The sequence below is a fragment of the Punica granatum genome, chromosome 6, assembly GCF_007655135.1.
Source record: "Punica granatum isolate Tunisia-2019 chromosome 6, ASM765513v2, whole genome shotgun sequence".
Lineage (NCBI taxonomy): Eukaryota > Viridiplantae > Streptophyta > Magnoliopsida > Myrtales > Lythraceae > Punica > Punica granatum.
Genome location: NC_045132.1, coordinates 6,727,685 through 6,744,467, shown reverse-complemented (window position 1 = coordinate 6,744,467; position 16,783 = coordinate 6,727,685). Strand labels below are relative to the sequence as shown.

General features: G+C 39.4%; 2 protein-coding genes across 2 annotated transcripts; both read right to left on the bottom strand.

The window, feature by feature from the left end:
* Positions 1 to 745: 745 nt before the first annotated feature.
* On the bottom strand, positions 746 to 4,003 carry LOC116212099. Its single transcript, XM_031546680.1, has 2 exons — positions 1,597 to 4,003; positions 746 to 1,419 (listed from the first exon to the last, which is right to left on the bottom strand). Exons 1-2 carry the CDS (start codon positions 2,639 to 2,641, stop codon positions 746 to 748), a joined length of 1,719 nt encoding a protein of 572 aa, XP_031402540.1. The 5' UTR covers positions 2,642 to 4,003.
* Positions 4,004 to 14,995: 10,992 nt separating this feature from the next.
* LOC116212098 lies at positions 14,996 to 16,147 on the bottom strand. Its single transcript, XM_031546679.1, has 2 exons — positions 15,847 to 16,147; positions 14,996 to 15,720 (listed from the first exon to the last, which is right to left on the bottom strand). The coding sequence occupies exons 1-2, from the start codon at positions 16,145 to 16,147 to the stop codon at positions 14,996 to 14,998; spliced, it is 1,026 nt and encodes a 341-aa protein (XP_031402539.1).
* Positions 16,148 to 16,783: the final 636 nt, after the last annotated feature.

The window sequence follows — 16,783 nt, the reverse complement described above, 5'->3', positions numbered from 1 at the left end:
CTCAAATGATTCATATGATCATGCTCAGTTTTGCTATAAATCAGAATATCATCAAAGTAAACAACAACAAATTTTCCAATGTAAGCACGCAAGACATGATTCATAAGGCGCATAAATGTGCTGGGTGCATTAGTCAATCCAAATGGCATCACTAACCACTCATACAATCCACTCTTGGTTTTAAATGCTGTTTTCCACTCATCTCCTTCTTTCATGCGAATTTGATGGTATCCACTCTTCAAATCAATCTTAGAAAATATAGTGGAACCATGCAATTCATCAAGCATATCATCTAATCGAGGAATAGGATAGCGATACTTTACCGTTATCTTATTCACAGCTCGACAATCCACACACATTCTCCATGTGCCATCTTTCTTGGGAACAAGCAACACGGGCACAGAGCATGGACTCATGCTCTCTCGGACATAGCCCTTGGTCAGCAACTCATCAACTTGCTTTTGGAGTTCTTTTGCTTCTTCGGGATTACACCGATATGCTGGCCGGTTTGGAATGGGCGCTCCTGGAATGAAATCAATTTGATGTTCGATCCCACGGATTGGTGGCAATCCTGGTGGCGTCCCCTCAAGAAACACATCATCATACTCCTGCAAAAGAGAAACCACAACACTAGGCAAATATAGGTTAAAAGTATTAGATAAGTAGGCCTCTTTGTACAAGAACAATATCATTGGCCTTTCATCCTTACTAACACTCTCTAATTCTCTTTCTTTTGTGAAGAAACTCAATTTCTTCCCTCTTTTCTTTTCAAGGCTGAACTCTCACATTTTTCTTTCTTTTCACTCTCTTTCTCACTTTTCTCTCGAATTTCTTTCCTCTCACTTTTACTCTCCTTTTCTTTTGGTTCAGCCACTCTCTTACTTTCTTTTGAACTCTCAGCACTGGACCTTTTGATTTGGAGTTGCTCTTCGAACACTTGATGTGGTGGCAGCGGTGCAAGTGTCATGCTTCGACCATCCTTGATGAAACTATACCGATTCTTGTACCCGTCATGTGTAGTTCTTCGATCAAATTGCCATGGCCTCCCGAGTAACAAATGGCTGGCTATCATAGGAACTACATCACACAAAACTTCATCATGGTACTTCCCAATAGAAAATGAGATTAACACTTGTTTTGTCACCTTTAATTCACCACTCTCATTCAGCCACTGAAGTCTATATGGCCTTGGATGCTTTTGAGTGCTCAAACCAAGCTTCTCCACCATCAGCTTGCTTGCCACATTCACAGTGCTTCCCCCATCAATAATCAGTCCACATACTCGATCCTTCACGTGGCATCGAGTGTAGAAAATGTTCTCTCTTTGTAGCCCATCACCATCTTCTTTGGCTTGCACATGTAGAGCTCTCAAAACAACAAGAGTTTGACCCGATACAGCATGCTCCACATCATCGGCATCTTCAAGTGATGGCATAGAGTCAGTGTCACTCTCATACTCATCCGCACTTGCAATCTCCCCGTTATCTAACATAATCATGGCTCTCTTGTTCGGGCATTGAGAAGCATAATGACTAGAACCCAAACAACGAAAGCATTTTACATCACGGTTTCTTTGAGGTTGGGAAGAAGAGTTACCCCTCTCCTTAGAATCAGATGATGGCTTGGTTGCGGGCTTGTTTCCCTTGGCCTTCTCCTCTTGCTTCGAACCAGTCCATTTAGGTCCAGCCCCTTCAAACTTGGAAGTCCACTTCGAATTCGAATTAGAGGATTCGAACCTGGATGACGATCGTCCCCCCTTCTTGAGTTGCCTCTCAACCTTCATAGCCATGTGCACCAATTCTTCAAGCTCCACATAATGGTGCAGCTCCACAATATTGGCAATCTCCCGATTAAGTCCACTAATGAACCGAGCCATGGTTGCCTCTCGATCCTCCTCAACATTGGCGCGAATCATGGCAATCTCCATCTCCTTGTGGTACTCCTCCACGGTCTTAGACCCTTGCTTAAGATTCTGCAGCTTCAAGTATAAATCCCGGTAGTAATGGGATGGGACAAACCTCCTCCGCATGACAGCTTTCATGCCCTCCCAATTGTCAATAGGTCGCTCTCCATTTCGGCGTCTACTCACCGTCAATTGATCCCACCAAACTATGGCATAGTCGGTGAATGCCACAGCTGCAAGCTTCACCTTCTTCTCCTCGGAGTAGTTGTGACAATCAAAAACCAGTTCAACCCTTCTTTCCCATTCGATGTAAATATCGGGATCGCTCTTGCCTTGGAATGGAGGAATGGTCAGCTTGATGGACCCCATATTACGATCAACGGTGTCTCTTTCTTGGCGCCTTCCACGTCCGCGCCATGGCGTCTCAGCCCTTGCTCCTCGAGCTCGTCTCATTGCGGCAATGGAAGACACATCATCCTCATCATCATAGGATCCCTCCTCGTGGCCATCAAATGGATCAGTAGTAGGTGCTGGCTGTCGGTTATTGTTCCTCCTTGGTTGCTGATTGGGAGCTTGTCGCAACTGGTCAATCCGCTCATCATGCCTCTCCAACCGGTCATTAATCGTATTGAGCACCATGTTCATTCGCTCAAATTGTTGTTGCATAGCCCGAATAATTGTGCTTTGACCAGGCCCTCCACTACTTTGCTCATGTCCCCCGCTATCTTCTTGCGACATGTTGAAATCTGCAAAGAAATATTAGAGAAAAAGAACCTCACAATCACTCCCTCACGTGTTTACTCTCAAATCGATGTCACACAAACTCTCGTATTTCACTCGATACAATGGCTTTTACCCTCTGATGGTCTCACTCCCTCTGGCCTTTTTCCTCTCACAGATTTCTCCACAAAGTTCTGGACGAACTGAGCAATCTAATTACAAGTCCTTGAGGAAATTACTTGTTCGCTCGAGCCACTTATAATATCAGTTCCAAGTAGCAAAGAAGCAAAGAGATATATGGATGGACAAGATGTATGTAAAAGGAATGAGCCCAGACAAATCAAAGATGGAATGGACACAAATACGATCGGAGAAAAGCAGAATGGAAGCAACTATGACAGATCTACTTAAGGCCTGTGTAATCAGATCTCCTCTCCTCTTTTTTTTTTTTTTTTTTGATTCTTTTTCACGTTTTTTTTTTTGGACGATTTTTTTTTTTAATAGCTATGAACGGATCAGTCAAGACTAAATGGAAAGGATAGAAATGGAAGATAGATCTAAAAATTCCAGAATGGTGAACAAGGAAAGAACAAGGATAGATGAAACCTCAATTTGGAGCCTAAGCTCTGATACCAAAATGATGTGAACCCCGTCGAATCCGTCGCGGAACCCAGCAACAATGATATGGAATCAAATCCCGGATCGTCCAAGATAGAGATTTCGAAAGGTGGAATATCGACCCCGTAGCTATATAGAGCTAGAAACCGATATTATAAGAAGCTTAAGAACTACAAGTAATCGACTTGCAACCCTTGAAGCATAAGTTCAACAAGAACAATTTGGAGAATATCTCTCACAAGATAGGAAAAATGGTAGAAGAGTTGTGTCTAAAACTAACCTAGGGAGGAGCTTATATAATGCTCTTGCAATTGAAGACAACTAAGGAAAACAAGCATATTCTAGATGGCATATTCCAACCTAATAGTCCAACCAGATATTCCAACCAGATATTCCAACCTAATATTCCACCCAGATTTGGTGACCATCTTCTAGAAGGCATATTCCAACCTAATAGTCAAACCAGAATTGGTGGCCATCTTCTAGGATGCATATTCAACCCGATTTGAGGTGGTTGTGGTCATCATTTAATGTCCCGATGTGTACTGATGAGGTTCAGCACTCTTGATGACCAAAATCAGCCCCGAGTCGACTCGCTCGTCTCTCGAACTGCATGCCTCTTCCAGAATATTCGTCCATAAGTTCTGCAAAGCGTGCTCCAATTTCTTGGCACGTGCTCTGGTTATCGGTCCGGTAGAAATATGCAACTTGTCCTCATGCTCGGAGACCGGCTCAACCCTATCACTCGATCTCTTCCAGCACATGACAATGGCCATGGCTCAGGTCGGCCTCCAAGATCCTGAGGCAATTGGAGGCTAAAAGCATGAAGCCATGGAACGTGCAACAGGACATACAGATGTGCATGTTCATTCGCCCAAGGCACAGCAGGGCTGGATCACGCTTCTCCATGTGCTTCGTCGTGAATATATATATATATTTTTTGCCGCCACAGCTTGACCACGTTGAGGAGTCCGGAAAGTGTCAACTGCAAAGTGACAATGCACATATTTTATGCTCTAAAATGCCCCTAATCGATGTTCCATTATAATCACTAGCCAAAAGAGAAAAAGTTCTTTAGCCAGTCAAACGTGTTTCAAAGATTATAATCAATCCCCTATTTCGTTTCTCGTCTCTATCTACTACGTGTAGAATTATTATAGACGAAGCAAAGAAATAGAATGGTAAATATATGTTATAGCCTTCAACATCTGATTGGTAGTTCTAAATTAACATTTTCTACGATCTCATGGCTCTACGGATTGTCGTGGACGAAGTTTGCCTATTTAAGATTGGTTTTTCCCTTTAACTTCATGACCTTTTTCAAGGTTAATCAACAATCTCAACTTCCTACTTTTCTTCTGATAAAAGGAACAATTATTTCATTTGTTTTTTTTTCTTTTTTTGGGTATTACAAAGGGAAACATGATGATTTTTTGGTTATATTTTTTAGGCACATACGAACATGCGTACAGAAAGACCAACCACGTACTTTACTACATCATTTGCCCTCATAGTTAAAATGATTGATAATTCGATTTAACTCGAACCCGAATTAGTCGGAGCCATATTGGGTAGTATAAAAAAAAAACTGATTGATAGTTGACTTAGATGATATCCAATATATCAAATGTCTAAAGTAGAAAATACATAAAATCTCATAAAATAGTAATAAAGATCTCATTATTACTTGTAAAATGGTACAAGATGTTCAATGAAAATTACAAGATCAAGAAATATTGCAGGGATTCTCCGAGATATTTTACTCCCACCAAAATTAGGGAATATAATTGTTTATAAGAAGGGAAAACTATACTTTTAGCCTACTGCCTCACCTTAGGGACCTTTTTTTGTTGGGTGGGGGTTAGTTCTCATCTAGTAGCTTTGATTATTTTTCGGTCGTATTAGTCCTTTTCCTTTCCTTTTCTTTCTTATCCTATACTTTTGGTTATATTTCTATTTTCATCCTTTCAATTAATATTCTGTTAGATAAAAGTCAAGTTTTGGCCCTCAAATTTAATTAATTTTCCATTTTTGTCCTAATTCTTTTATTCTTTCAATTTTTTTCTTAATGTTACAAACCCATTTTTATCTCATTTTTTTCTTTAATCTTTTAAAAACTAGGAAATTATTTTAAAAAAATAAAATTATTATTTACAAAAATATAAAGGATGATGGAAGCTGAAGAGGAAGAGAGGGACACAAGGCCAAATTGCAGATAGCATTGCACAGACGAGATCAGAGGCGATCGTCGATTATGTCCACTTCCCTATGAAAATAAAAGAAATTTTTTAATTTAAATTGAAGAACTTAAAACAAATGTACTGGACTTAGAGAAAAGGGTCAGCTTGGCTCCATAACTATGACCTCGTCCAATGTGAGGTTGTCGAGAGCTTACCTCTGGTAATGTTGGTCACTGGCCTAACCTAAAGAGAGAGCCTAAAAAAATTTGAGATCAATCTAAAAGGAGACAACGGGATTGTGGCGGCCACTACTGCCTTGAGTGACGTCCTCGATGACAAACTTCACTAATGGGAGCTGATTCCACGCCCCTACCGCTTGGATCTCTCTTAACTTTCTTCATCTTTGCAAAGAGTGAAAGTGGACATAACAATAAGGTCATTGACAACCCCACTTGCGCTTTGGCGTCTGGCGTTTGACCTCAATCGCCATTCGCCCGCTTTACCCTTTCGTAGTCTTCCTCTTTTTTTTTATGTGTTCTATGGAAGAATTAGACGCAATGAGATTAAAGAACAAATTGTTAAACACTGAAGACAAGATTTACAAAAACAAAGAGAGGGGAAGAGAGAGAGAATTAAGATACTATTAAAAAATGTGACCAAAACTTGCCATTTTCCTAATAGAAAAATTGATTAAATGGTGATAATAGAAAAACAACTAAAGGTATAGTATGAAAACGAACGAACATAATGAAATTGCTAAAAGAGAAAAGTAAGTAAAGTTACTTGATGAAAATGAATTAAAAAAAGATGGACTAAAAGAGAAAAGCATTTAAAGCTTAAAAAAATAATTTCCAAGGTGAGGTAGTGATTAGTTTTTCCTTGTAGAAAAGATCAATTGATTCGTGTACCTGTAAGAAATTAAAAATTCTCATCTGTTATGAGAATATTGATAAATATATACAAGCATTAATTCAAACCGACATAACACAGATTCTTTTTTGGGCATGATTAAGGGAACATCTTAGGATTAGGTAGGAACTGAATTTGAAACACTAATAACTCTATCTCGGCTAGTGAAAATATTAAAAGGGATCCTTGACTCCATCCAAAATGTACTTTTCAGATCGGCAGCGTGGATATACATGTAGTCCAGAACACAAATTAAAAAAAAAAAAGAAGAAAGTGTAGATTCTTATTAGGTTGGGTAACCGCTATCGTAATTTAGGGCAATAGCTAATTCCATAATTCCAAATATTGAATAGAAATGTTGTTTGGTTACAAAAAGAAAAGGTACTCCATGCGATTTTTGTACACACAAGAGAAAAAAAAATTCCAAGAAAAATCATTTGAAAATTCATCCCAAAAAGAAAATTTGAAAAAGTGCGAAATTCCTTCTTAAATTGGAATTTGTACCCATGATACCTGTCTCTGTTTTTTTTTTTTTGCCCTTTTGGCCTTACTTGATCTGATAAATCGGTTATTGATACAACGAATATCCAAATGTCAATGGCTATCGTTATGTTAATAGCTCACATTATGCATAAATTAGTTATTGATATAAATGCATATCCAAATACCAAACCCATCCTCTATCATTGCGCTAACGGCACATCATGCAGGTACTTAGCCGGAGCTCAACATTTTTTTTTTTGTAATTGGGAGTGTCCAAACTTTGCCCAGCTAATGTCTTAGGACTTTGGAACCCACAGTGATGCCTGAATCAGATAAATGCCCCATAAATGGAACCTTTGCTGATCTCAAGGTGGATCGAATTTGGGATCAGGTAGGTACTGAAATTCTTCCTTATCACTAGCACAATCTTGGGGCTCTTCAAATTTAAACAAGCGCATTCCTGCTTTATTGTAGAGTCGAGACAATAATTATGTAACAAAGTCTAGTTTGATTTATTCTAATTCATAATGGCTTAGGTTTTTCTCTTTTTCTGTCCTTTTTCTTTCTTTATTTGCTTGAATCGCTTTCCCTTTATTAGCTTAGAAAAGAATCCAATTAATAAATAGATACATGTCATGCTACAAAGTTGAAGCCCGATTCGAGTACTTCCAAATTACGAAAGCATCTTTTTTTACAGAATTTGGTTAGGAAAGACGAGTGTCACAAGAAGGTGTCAATGGCTCGTCATCATATTATTATATATTAGTAGTTATTGAGCCTATTTTTAAATAATTTAAACTGCGGAATATTTAAAAAGAAAAAAAATAAATAGGGACGTATTTTGCTGAGGCAGAGGCCAAATGCTTGTGATATATAATAACATTTTATATATGAATGCAACAAAATCCAAATCTTTGATAATATCAATGTGAAAAGATGCTCCGACCAAATTGTTTCTTGCACAGACCAGACAAAGAAATTGCGGGAATGGAAAAACGAAGATCCCTTGTGTTTGACAAATTAAATTCTTCAAAAATAAGGACCTAATTATTTAAGATAAAATATGTATAGGAAAAAGAGAGAAAGGATAAGAAAGAGAAGATTCTTAAGGAGGGTTTTAGGGCATCATGTTGGGAAAAAGGAGATGCCTAGTTATAAGTAAAAAATGATTTATTTATTTATTTACTCATTAAGTAATTTTTGACTCAATCATGAAGTAAGACTCTCACTCTCATTTTTCTCTCTTCCTCCTATATTCTACATAACTAACTTATAACTAATTAATTTTAGACACTTATTTGATTAAATTGAAAAAAACAGCAAGACTCTTTTATTTTAGAGTAATAAAGATTCTTTTATTTTAGACTTTTTATTTCAGAATTCGAGCAAGAAATCTGATATAAGCTGTAAACCACAAACACTTTATATCGTCTTCTTATTAATTTTGAGCAATAACATATAAGAATTGGTGGGAGAATGTGGTCTCTCATCCATTACCAAGGGTGTTTTGGTCCGTTAAAACAAGCACGGGCATTATATATGCTAAAGTAGAGTATGTTTTATTGGTGAAATAAAGGTTGGGGAGTGAAATTCATACAAACTGATTGTTTGGGGAGTCAAGTTTTCATTTTCAAGGTTGAGGGAGTGAAGTTTACATGAGCCCAAAGTTCGGGAGTGCCCATATTTACCCTTTATTTATATTATATTCTTCTTTTTTGGGTAATTTATATGAGCCCAAAGTTCGGAAGATGTTTTGAACTTTCGTCTCGGACTTTACCATAAATTATGAAGCCTGGACCTTTATGTCGAAAGAGACATTTCATTACTAACCTAGATGAGTTCAAACTGTTCGATACTTATTTTGTTTAAGTAAAGTTTCAAATTTAAATTTTTATGAGCGTAGAAAATTCAAGTTGAGAGAGTTTTATCTCTTAATGAGCCGACTCGATTCAACTGAATTAATTATAATTCAATTAAACTTTTGAATATTATGATTCACTTCGAAAAATAGTCATTTCAGGTACTTTTCTTAATGAAAAACGTAACCCTGAAGAGGACAACTTGGATTTTAGCTATGGGCATCAATTCATAGGGAAAGTGCAGCGCACGATTGAATCTGGATTTTAATATCATAAAGCTCAATTTTTCTCTGACGACGTTGACGTCTTAGTCCGCGATGACCATTGCTTTTATATCTCAGTTTTGCATTGGACGTGTTGCTTTTTTCTTCATATATGAGCACTTCAGTTTGAATTTATGTAGTAGATTGACAAATATTGGGGACAAAACTTTAAACTTGAATTTCTGGCATATTCTTCCCCCCAAAGCACTTCGACTCTAAGGTAAAGGAGGTTGAGAACTATACGGATCAATTTACTCTTTTTTTTTTTCAAGAGGCATATATATATATATATATATATATTTATATCCATGTGATGAAAGTTAGTCTCAACTTGTGGCCGTGGATACTTTGTCATTTCACCAAAAAATGAATCTTTGCGATCAACAAGAGTGATTCATCGCGTAATCTCATTAAATAAGGTATCAAGTTAAAAATCCTTGTTTAGTGGGTCAATACAACTTGAAATGGATTAGTCAGGACTTTTGAACTTATAGATGTCAAGATACACACTCAAATTTTTTTTTTTTTTGCCATACCTATTATAATATTTTGCACACCACCTTCGTTGGTTTTTTTCTTTTCGTGCAGTCAATATAGAACAGCATCTGTAGCAAAATGAACGCGATGGATGTTATCCGTGTCGACATCTCTATGCAAATCCGGGAGAACCATAAGCAAATACCCTTGGAAATTAAATTAGCCCAACAAATATGATGCAAGTGCAAGGATAAAATTTCAATTTGTATAGTCACAGACGATGAAAAGGACTGAGAATGACCATCACATGGCCAAGTCAGTGTAGTGTATGGTTTCTCTTAAAATATGATGTCTAAAACCTCACTTTCGGCTCTTTGCACTAATGAAAAATCATGTGGTCAATAAGCACTAAAGCTACCTCAAACGCAATGCCAAACGAAGCATAAGCGAGCAGAAGCCTGCATGTGATGATCGACTCGACTTCGGCTTTACCGTGTCTCTAGACTCTCTACCGTTCAGTGGTCCTACCGTTCTACCTGATGACTATGGCCTTTCCGGCCCATGTGGTAGGCCCACCAGTGTATGAGGAGTAGGGCCAATGTCTGAACCTTAAGGCCCAAGGAGCATCTATCTTCAAGACAATTCAAATCATGGTGAATCTAATCTCAAATCTAAGAGAATCTATCCAACTCATCTTTATATAGGTACAGATGAGACCATTGGGAGCATTGGATGAGTACGTCGCGAAAACAATCAAGGAGCATTCGGTCAACTGTGCACGTAGGAGAAAGGTTATGAAGACATCGAGGAGAATCCCTCAATTGCAACTTGAACGATAGAGGAAACTCTAATTAATTAATCTGCAATCGCAAAATTTTCGAAGAGTAGAGGTTCTAAACCTTTTCTTCCTCGATTACTCTTTGCTTAATGTACTTAAATTGATATATAATTTCATAAAAGATTGTCTTTTTTTTAAGTCTCGGAATCTCTGTGGAAGAATTTCTATGGTATAGGCAGTCATATAATCCTATCAAGAGAGATTTTGTGATGTCAAATAAACAATTTCTTGAAAAAAAAAAAGTTCCGAGGTTTGGCTTTATTGTGACTCTGTTCCTCATACTTTAATTCTTTGATTTTTAAATCTTTTTCTGCGTGTAGAATTTCAAGTGCAAATTTTTGAGGAGGCTTACCAAAAACTTGTGTTATGATTGTTGATGTAATTTCATGGCAACTAATATTACGAGCATATAAACAGATGATTGATGATGTCGTTTCATTGAAAATTTTCGGATATCTCTTTTACTTACATTTGAAGCTCTCTTTTTGCTACGTTATCTATCCACTGTATGTAACTCTAATAAGAAGGATTGTGATCTCAATGAAATTAATTTTCGAGTTCCTTCTTCTATGTTCTGTCAATGTTAACTTTAAGCAGGACGTGACTAGATGATTCTCTTACTTATCCCTTCTGAATGCTAATATATTTGATCTGCCATATATCAGTGTTATGGTGATAGATGGCCGATTAGATATGTTAATTTTGAGAAGGAATTAGTAAGAGAACTATCAGGTCACGTCCTACTTTATTTAGAATTATAATCTCTATTCAATAAAATGATAGTGGAGGAATTGATCGACTTGGTCTCGAGGAAAGAAAAAGACGAAGAAGGAAATTTACCAAAGAATAATCCCGAGATCCCTACTTCGTGTTCTTCAAAAATTAATCGCATTAGTTCTTTTTCTAATTTCTGATTGTTCCTTCTAAGTCACATAAATTCTTTTGCATATGCAACTGATTATATTGGTTAAAAAATTATGATAGTCTTCAGTCTTCAGTCGGAACTCGGTGGTTGGAAGCTGGAAGCGTATTAAATTGTGACTGAATATAGGAAAGTTGTTTCTTTGTGCTCTCTTAAAGAGATTGTATTTGGTTTGAAATTAAAACCTCTTTTTTTTTTCCTCTTTCTTTTCTGATTTCTCGAGGACTAACCGAGGAAAAACCTCTTCGGCTTTACATAACTTTGTGATGGCGGTAAGGAGAGAAGAGAGGACAAAACCCCCAAAATAATGAGCGAACGACCCGAAGAACCTTAGGAATCCACCTAAATTATTCGAAGTCATAGAAGAACAACTCAAAGAATAAGTTACTCTAGAATATAAATTGATTACTTCAAAGATGACTTGCCCGTGTCCTTACACGATCATCCTATTTATAGAACAAGGACACAAGGACTTTTTAGATTCCCAAAACCCCATTAACTCTAATTTTATCTTCTCGGATTTTTCTGGACACAACTCACGAAAATGACAATAACTTTTCCTAGACAACTCCAAATTACGAATAGTTTGATGCATTGGAAACTAGACTTCTAGGGCTTTCCAATTACATCTTATTTGACCCTATTTAGTGCAGAAATGACTCAGAAAACTAAGCACGAAATGACTCTACGGTTTCAGTCCAACAGCCTTTAATTATATTCTAAAACCATCGTATGGTCTTCTCGTTTTCTCCATCATTCTCCCCCAGTTTGAAGAGACTTGTCCCCAAGTCAGACCCTTCGTCTTCTCCAGCATAGGGCAATAGGTCAGAGACATTGAAAGTCGCAGAAACTCCATAGTCTCCCGGTAGCTCAACCTTATTTGCGTTTTCGCCAACTCTCAAGTCTCATTCCTTGAAAGTTGCCAGCTTCCTGAACTTGTCGGCTTGCTCCTTGTACTTCTCATTTTGCCAGATGATCTTCTTGCGAACCTTTTCATGCATACTCCGAATTTGCTTCACTCTTTCTTCAGCATCACTACTAAAAGAGTGATTAATTGGAAGAGGGACCAAATCCAACGGACCAATAGGATTAGATCCATAAACAACCTCGAATGGGCTCTCACTGGTAGACTTGCTTTGAGACCGGTTATAAGCAAACTCCGCTTGAGGCAGCACCATGTCCCATTGACGAATATTTCCTTTCACCAAGGACCTTAGCAAGCTTCCCAAACTTTGATTAACCACCTCCGTTTGGCCATCGGTTTGAGGATGATGGGAGGAACTAAATTAAAGAGTAGTTCTAAGCTTTCTCCAAAGCATACGCCAAAAGTGACTCATAAACTTCGTATCGCGATCGGAAGTGATGGTCCTCGGAATGCCATGAAGCTTTCAATCTCTCTGAAGTAAAGATCCGCAACATGAGACGCATCCATGGTCTTAAGGCACGAAACGAAGTGCGCCATCTTAGAGAATCGATCCACCACCACCATGACCGAGTCTTTGTTCCTTTGTGTCCTTGGTAATCCCACCACGAAATCGATGCTCACATCTTCCCAAGGTGCATTGGGGACCGAAAGTGGAGTGTAAAGGCCCGTATTTTGAGAATGAGCCTTAGCAATATGACATGTTTTGCAGCGCTCGACATGTCTCGATACGTCTCAGATCATATTCGGCCAATAGAATTGCGCATCAATAAGAGCAAGCGTTTTATCTCGCCCAAAGTGACCTCCAAGTCCTCCCTCATGAGCTTCTTTGATGATGGCCTCCCTCAAAGAACATTGAGGAATGCACAACTTATTGGACTTGAAAAGATAGTCATCATGTACGAGAAAGTCCTTCCAAGGGCCTTTGGAACATTCACGCCATGTCTTGGAAAAATCAACATCCTCCTCATAAAGCTCCTTGATGATCTCGAACCCCAACACTTGCATAGATGAAAGCAATCCACACCTCCGACTCAAAGCATTAGCGACTTGGTTTTGAGTGTCACTATTATGCTTGATCACGAACGTGTAGGCCTGTAGGAACTCCACCCACTTGGCATAGCGATTGTTGAGCTTATGTTGGCCATTAATGTACTTCAACACCTCATGGTCCGAGAAGAGCACAAATTCCTTCGAAATAAGATAATGCCTCCAATTGGCCAAAGCTCGAACAATGGCATAAAACTCCTTGTCATACGTCGAATAATTCCTCCTCGGTCCATTCAACTTCTCACTAAAGAAAGCAAGTGGTTTGCCTTCTTGAGAAAGAACGGCTCCAATTCCCACATTTGAAGCATCGCAACATACCTCGAAGACTTTCTCAAAGTCAAGCAAGGCAAGAAGTGGTGCCTCCGTCATCTTCTTCTTTATTAGCTCAAAACTCTTTTGAGCCGCCTCGTCCCACTTGAATACACCTCCTTTCAAGCACTCCGTGATAGGAGCGACAAGAGTGCTAAACCCTGCAATGAACCTCCGATAGAAAGAAGCTAGCCCATGGAAACTCCGGACCTCTTGGAGAGATCTTGGAGTCGGCCAATTTACGATCGCCTCCACTTTACTTGGATCCATGCAAATGCCTTCTTGAGAGACAATATAACCCAAGAAGTTGACACTATTTGTGAGGAAGTGACACTTCTTAAGGTTGGTATATAGTCGTTGCTCTCGAAGCACCTTAAAGAGCTCTCGAAAATGCTCCAGGTGCTCCTCCACACTGGTACTATAGATCAAAATATCGTCAAAATAGACGACCAAGAACTTGTCGATGAAAGCTTTCAACACATGGTTCATGAGGTGCATGAAGGTACTCGGACCATTAGAGAGGCCGAATGGCATAACTAGCCACTCGTAGAGACCATCTCTCGTCTTGAATGCTGTCTTCCACTCGTCTTCGAGACGCATTCGAATTTGATGATATCCGCTCCTAAGGTCGATTTTGGAAAAGACCGAAGATCCATGAAGTTGATCAAGCAAATCATCAAGTCGCGGTATTGGAAAGCGATACTTGATGGTGATCTTATTCACAGCCCGACGATCAATGTACATCCTCCAAGATCCATCATTCTTTGGCACGAGAAGAGCGGGAACCGCACAAGGGCTCAAACTTTCCCGAATCAACCCCTTATGCAAAAGTTCGTCGACTTGGCGTTGAAACTCCTCATGTTCCTTTGGACTCATTCGATACGCCGCCTTACTTGGGATAGCAGCCCCGGGCACCAAATCAATATGATATTGGATATCCTGCATGGGAGGAAGTCTTGACGGAATCTCATCGGGCACCACATCCTGAAATTCTTCGAGCAAATACTTCACTACGGGTGGAATATCCCCTCGTTCTTCATTCTCCTCCAAGAGCACGAGTGCATAAGCCTCCGAAGAACGATCCATGACTTGGAGAAATTGAGATTTGGAGAGATAAGAGCTCCTTTCTCCCGTGACGGCCTTAGACTTGCTATCCATTCTACAAGGTGCTAGAATAATCTTGACACCTTCCTTGACAAAGGAGTAGGTGTTCTTAAAGCCATCATAAATCACCCTTCGATCATATAACCACGGTTGTCCAAGAAGTAAATGACACGCATCCATGGGAACCACATCGCACATAATCTCATCCTTATAATGCGTGCCAATAGAGAATTGCACCAAGCAACGTTTATTGACATGAACGTCGTTACCTTTCTTGAACCAAGAGAGCTTGTACGGATCCGGATGAGGCTCCACCTTGAGGTGCAACTTTTTCACCATGGTAGTGGAAACGATATTCTCATAACTCCCACTATTGATAATGACCGTGCACACTTTGCCATGGGAAGTGCACCGGGTGTGGAAGATGTTATGCCACAACTACTTATCATCCTCAACATGTGCGGACTTCAAGATGCGTTGAACGACGAGAGCCTCCCCTTGATCACCATAAGTGACCTCTTCTTGCTCAACCTCATTCTCCTCGTTATTGTAAGTGTCATACACCGGCTCATCATTAGCTTCCTCCACTAAGGAAATAATCTTCCGATTCGGACACTCGGAAGCGATGTGACCAAATCCTCGACACTTAAAGCATTGTTTTGATATCGTGCTTGAAGTGTTGCAAGAAGTGCCACCTTGTGCGGGTGTAGCCTTGGAAGAAGAAGCTTTACTAGTCGATGATGACTTCGGAGTCGGAGCACTCCCCCGGTTAGAGACCCCGTCTCTTCCCAAGGTCTTATGAGTACTCTTCTCCTTAGATTGCTTCTCCACACGAACGGCCAGCTTGCAAACATCCTCGAAAGTCCAATAAGGTTGCAATTGGACCACGTTACGAATCTCAGATCGTAGACCGCCAAGGTACCGAGCAATGGTTTGTTCCTCGGGCTCCACGATATCGCACTTCATCATGAGATGCTCAAACTCCGCAGTGTATTCCTCTACGGTCAACTCCTCTTGCTTGAAGTTGTAGAGCCGAGAGAAAATATCTTGCTTATAGCTTGCGGGAAGAAACTTCTTCTTGAGCTCCCGTTTAATCTTTTCCCACGTTACAATCCTCCGTTTTCCTTCACGCTCTCGACGCCTCTTCAAGTTCTCCCACCAAACTGAAGCATGTTTTTTCAATTTGATGGCGACTAACTTCACCTTCGTTTCTTTGGAAATGTTCTTGAAGTCGAAGACTCGTTCAACGGTAGCCAATCAATCAATGAAATCGTCTGGGTGCATTTAACCTTCAAAGTCGGGAATGTCGACTTTGACGCCATAATCCTCAAAACGATTCCTCCAGCCAAGTCGAGAAGAAGCCCTTTCGGTAGACGAATCAGAATCTTCGTCATGGAAAGGGTTAACCTCCCGAACCTCGCCAACATCCGAACCATGACGTGACTCATCACGGTTTCTAACTTGGAGACGCTCAAGTTGCTGTTGGAGTTGTTGCACTTGCCTCCCCAGCTCATCCATCTCGACATCACGAAGGTCACACTCCGTGGGAGCTACGTTGATGTCGGGTACTCTACGTCGACGATTTGCCATGGAAAGAATCGTGGCTCTAATACCAATCTGATGGCGATAAGGAAAGAAGAGACGACCAAGCCCCCAAAACAACGAGCGAACGACTCGAAGAACCTTAGGAATCCACCTAAGTTATTCGAAGTCAGAGAAGAACAACTCAAAGAATGAGTTACTCTACAATATAAATTGATTACTTCAAAGATGACTTGCCCATATCCTTACATGATCATCCTATTTATAGAACAAGGACACAAGGACATTTTAGCTTCCCAAGACACCCCATTAACTCTTATTCTATTTTCTCGGATTTTTCTGGACACAACTCACGAAAAAGACAATAACGTTTCATAGACAACTCCAAATTACAAACAGTTTGTTGCATTCGAAACTAGACTTCTAGGACTTTCCAATGACATCTTATTTGACCATATTTAGTGCAAAAATAACTCAGAAAACTAAGCATGAAATGACTCTACGGTTTCAGTCCAACAACCTTTAATTATATTTTAGAACCATCATATGGTCTTCTCGTTTTCTCCATCACTTTGTTCCTTAGACCTTTTCATTGAAATCAAATCCTTTTCTAGGGTTTTTCTATTTCTATTTCAAATCTTTTACAGGACTTACCAACATCAATAATTTTCATTGATCATCAAA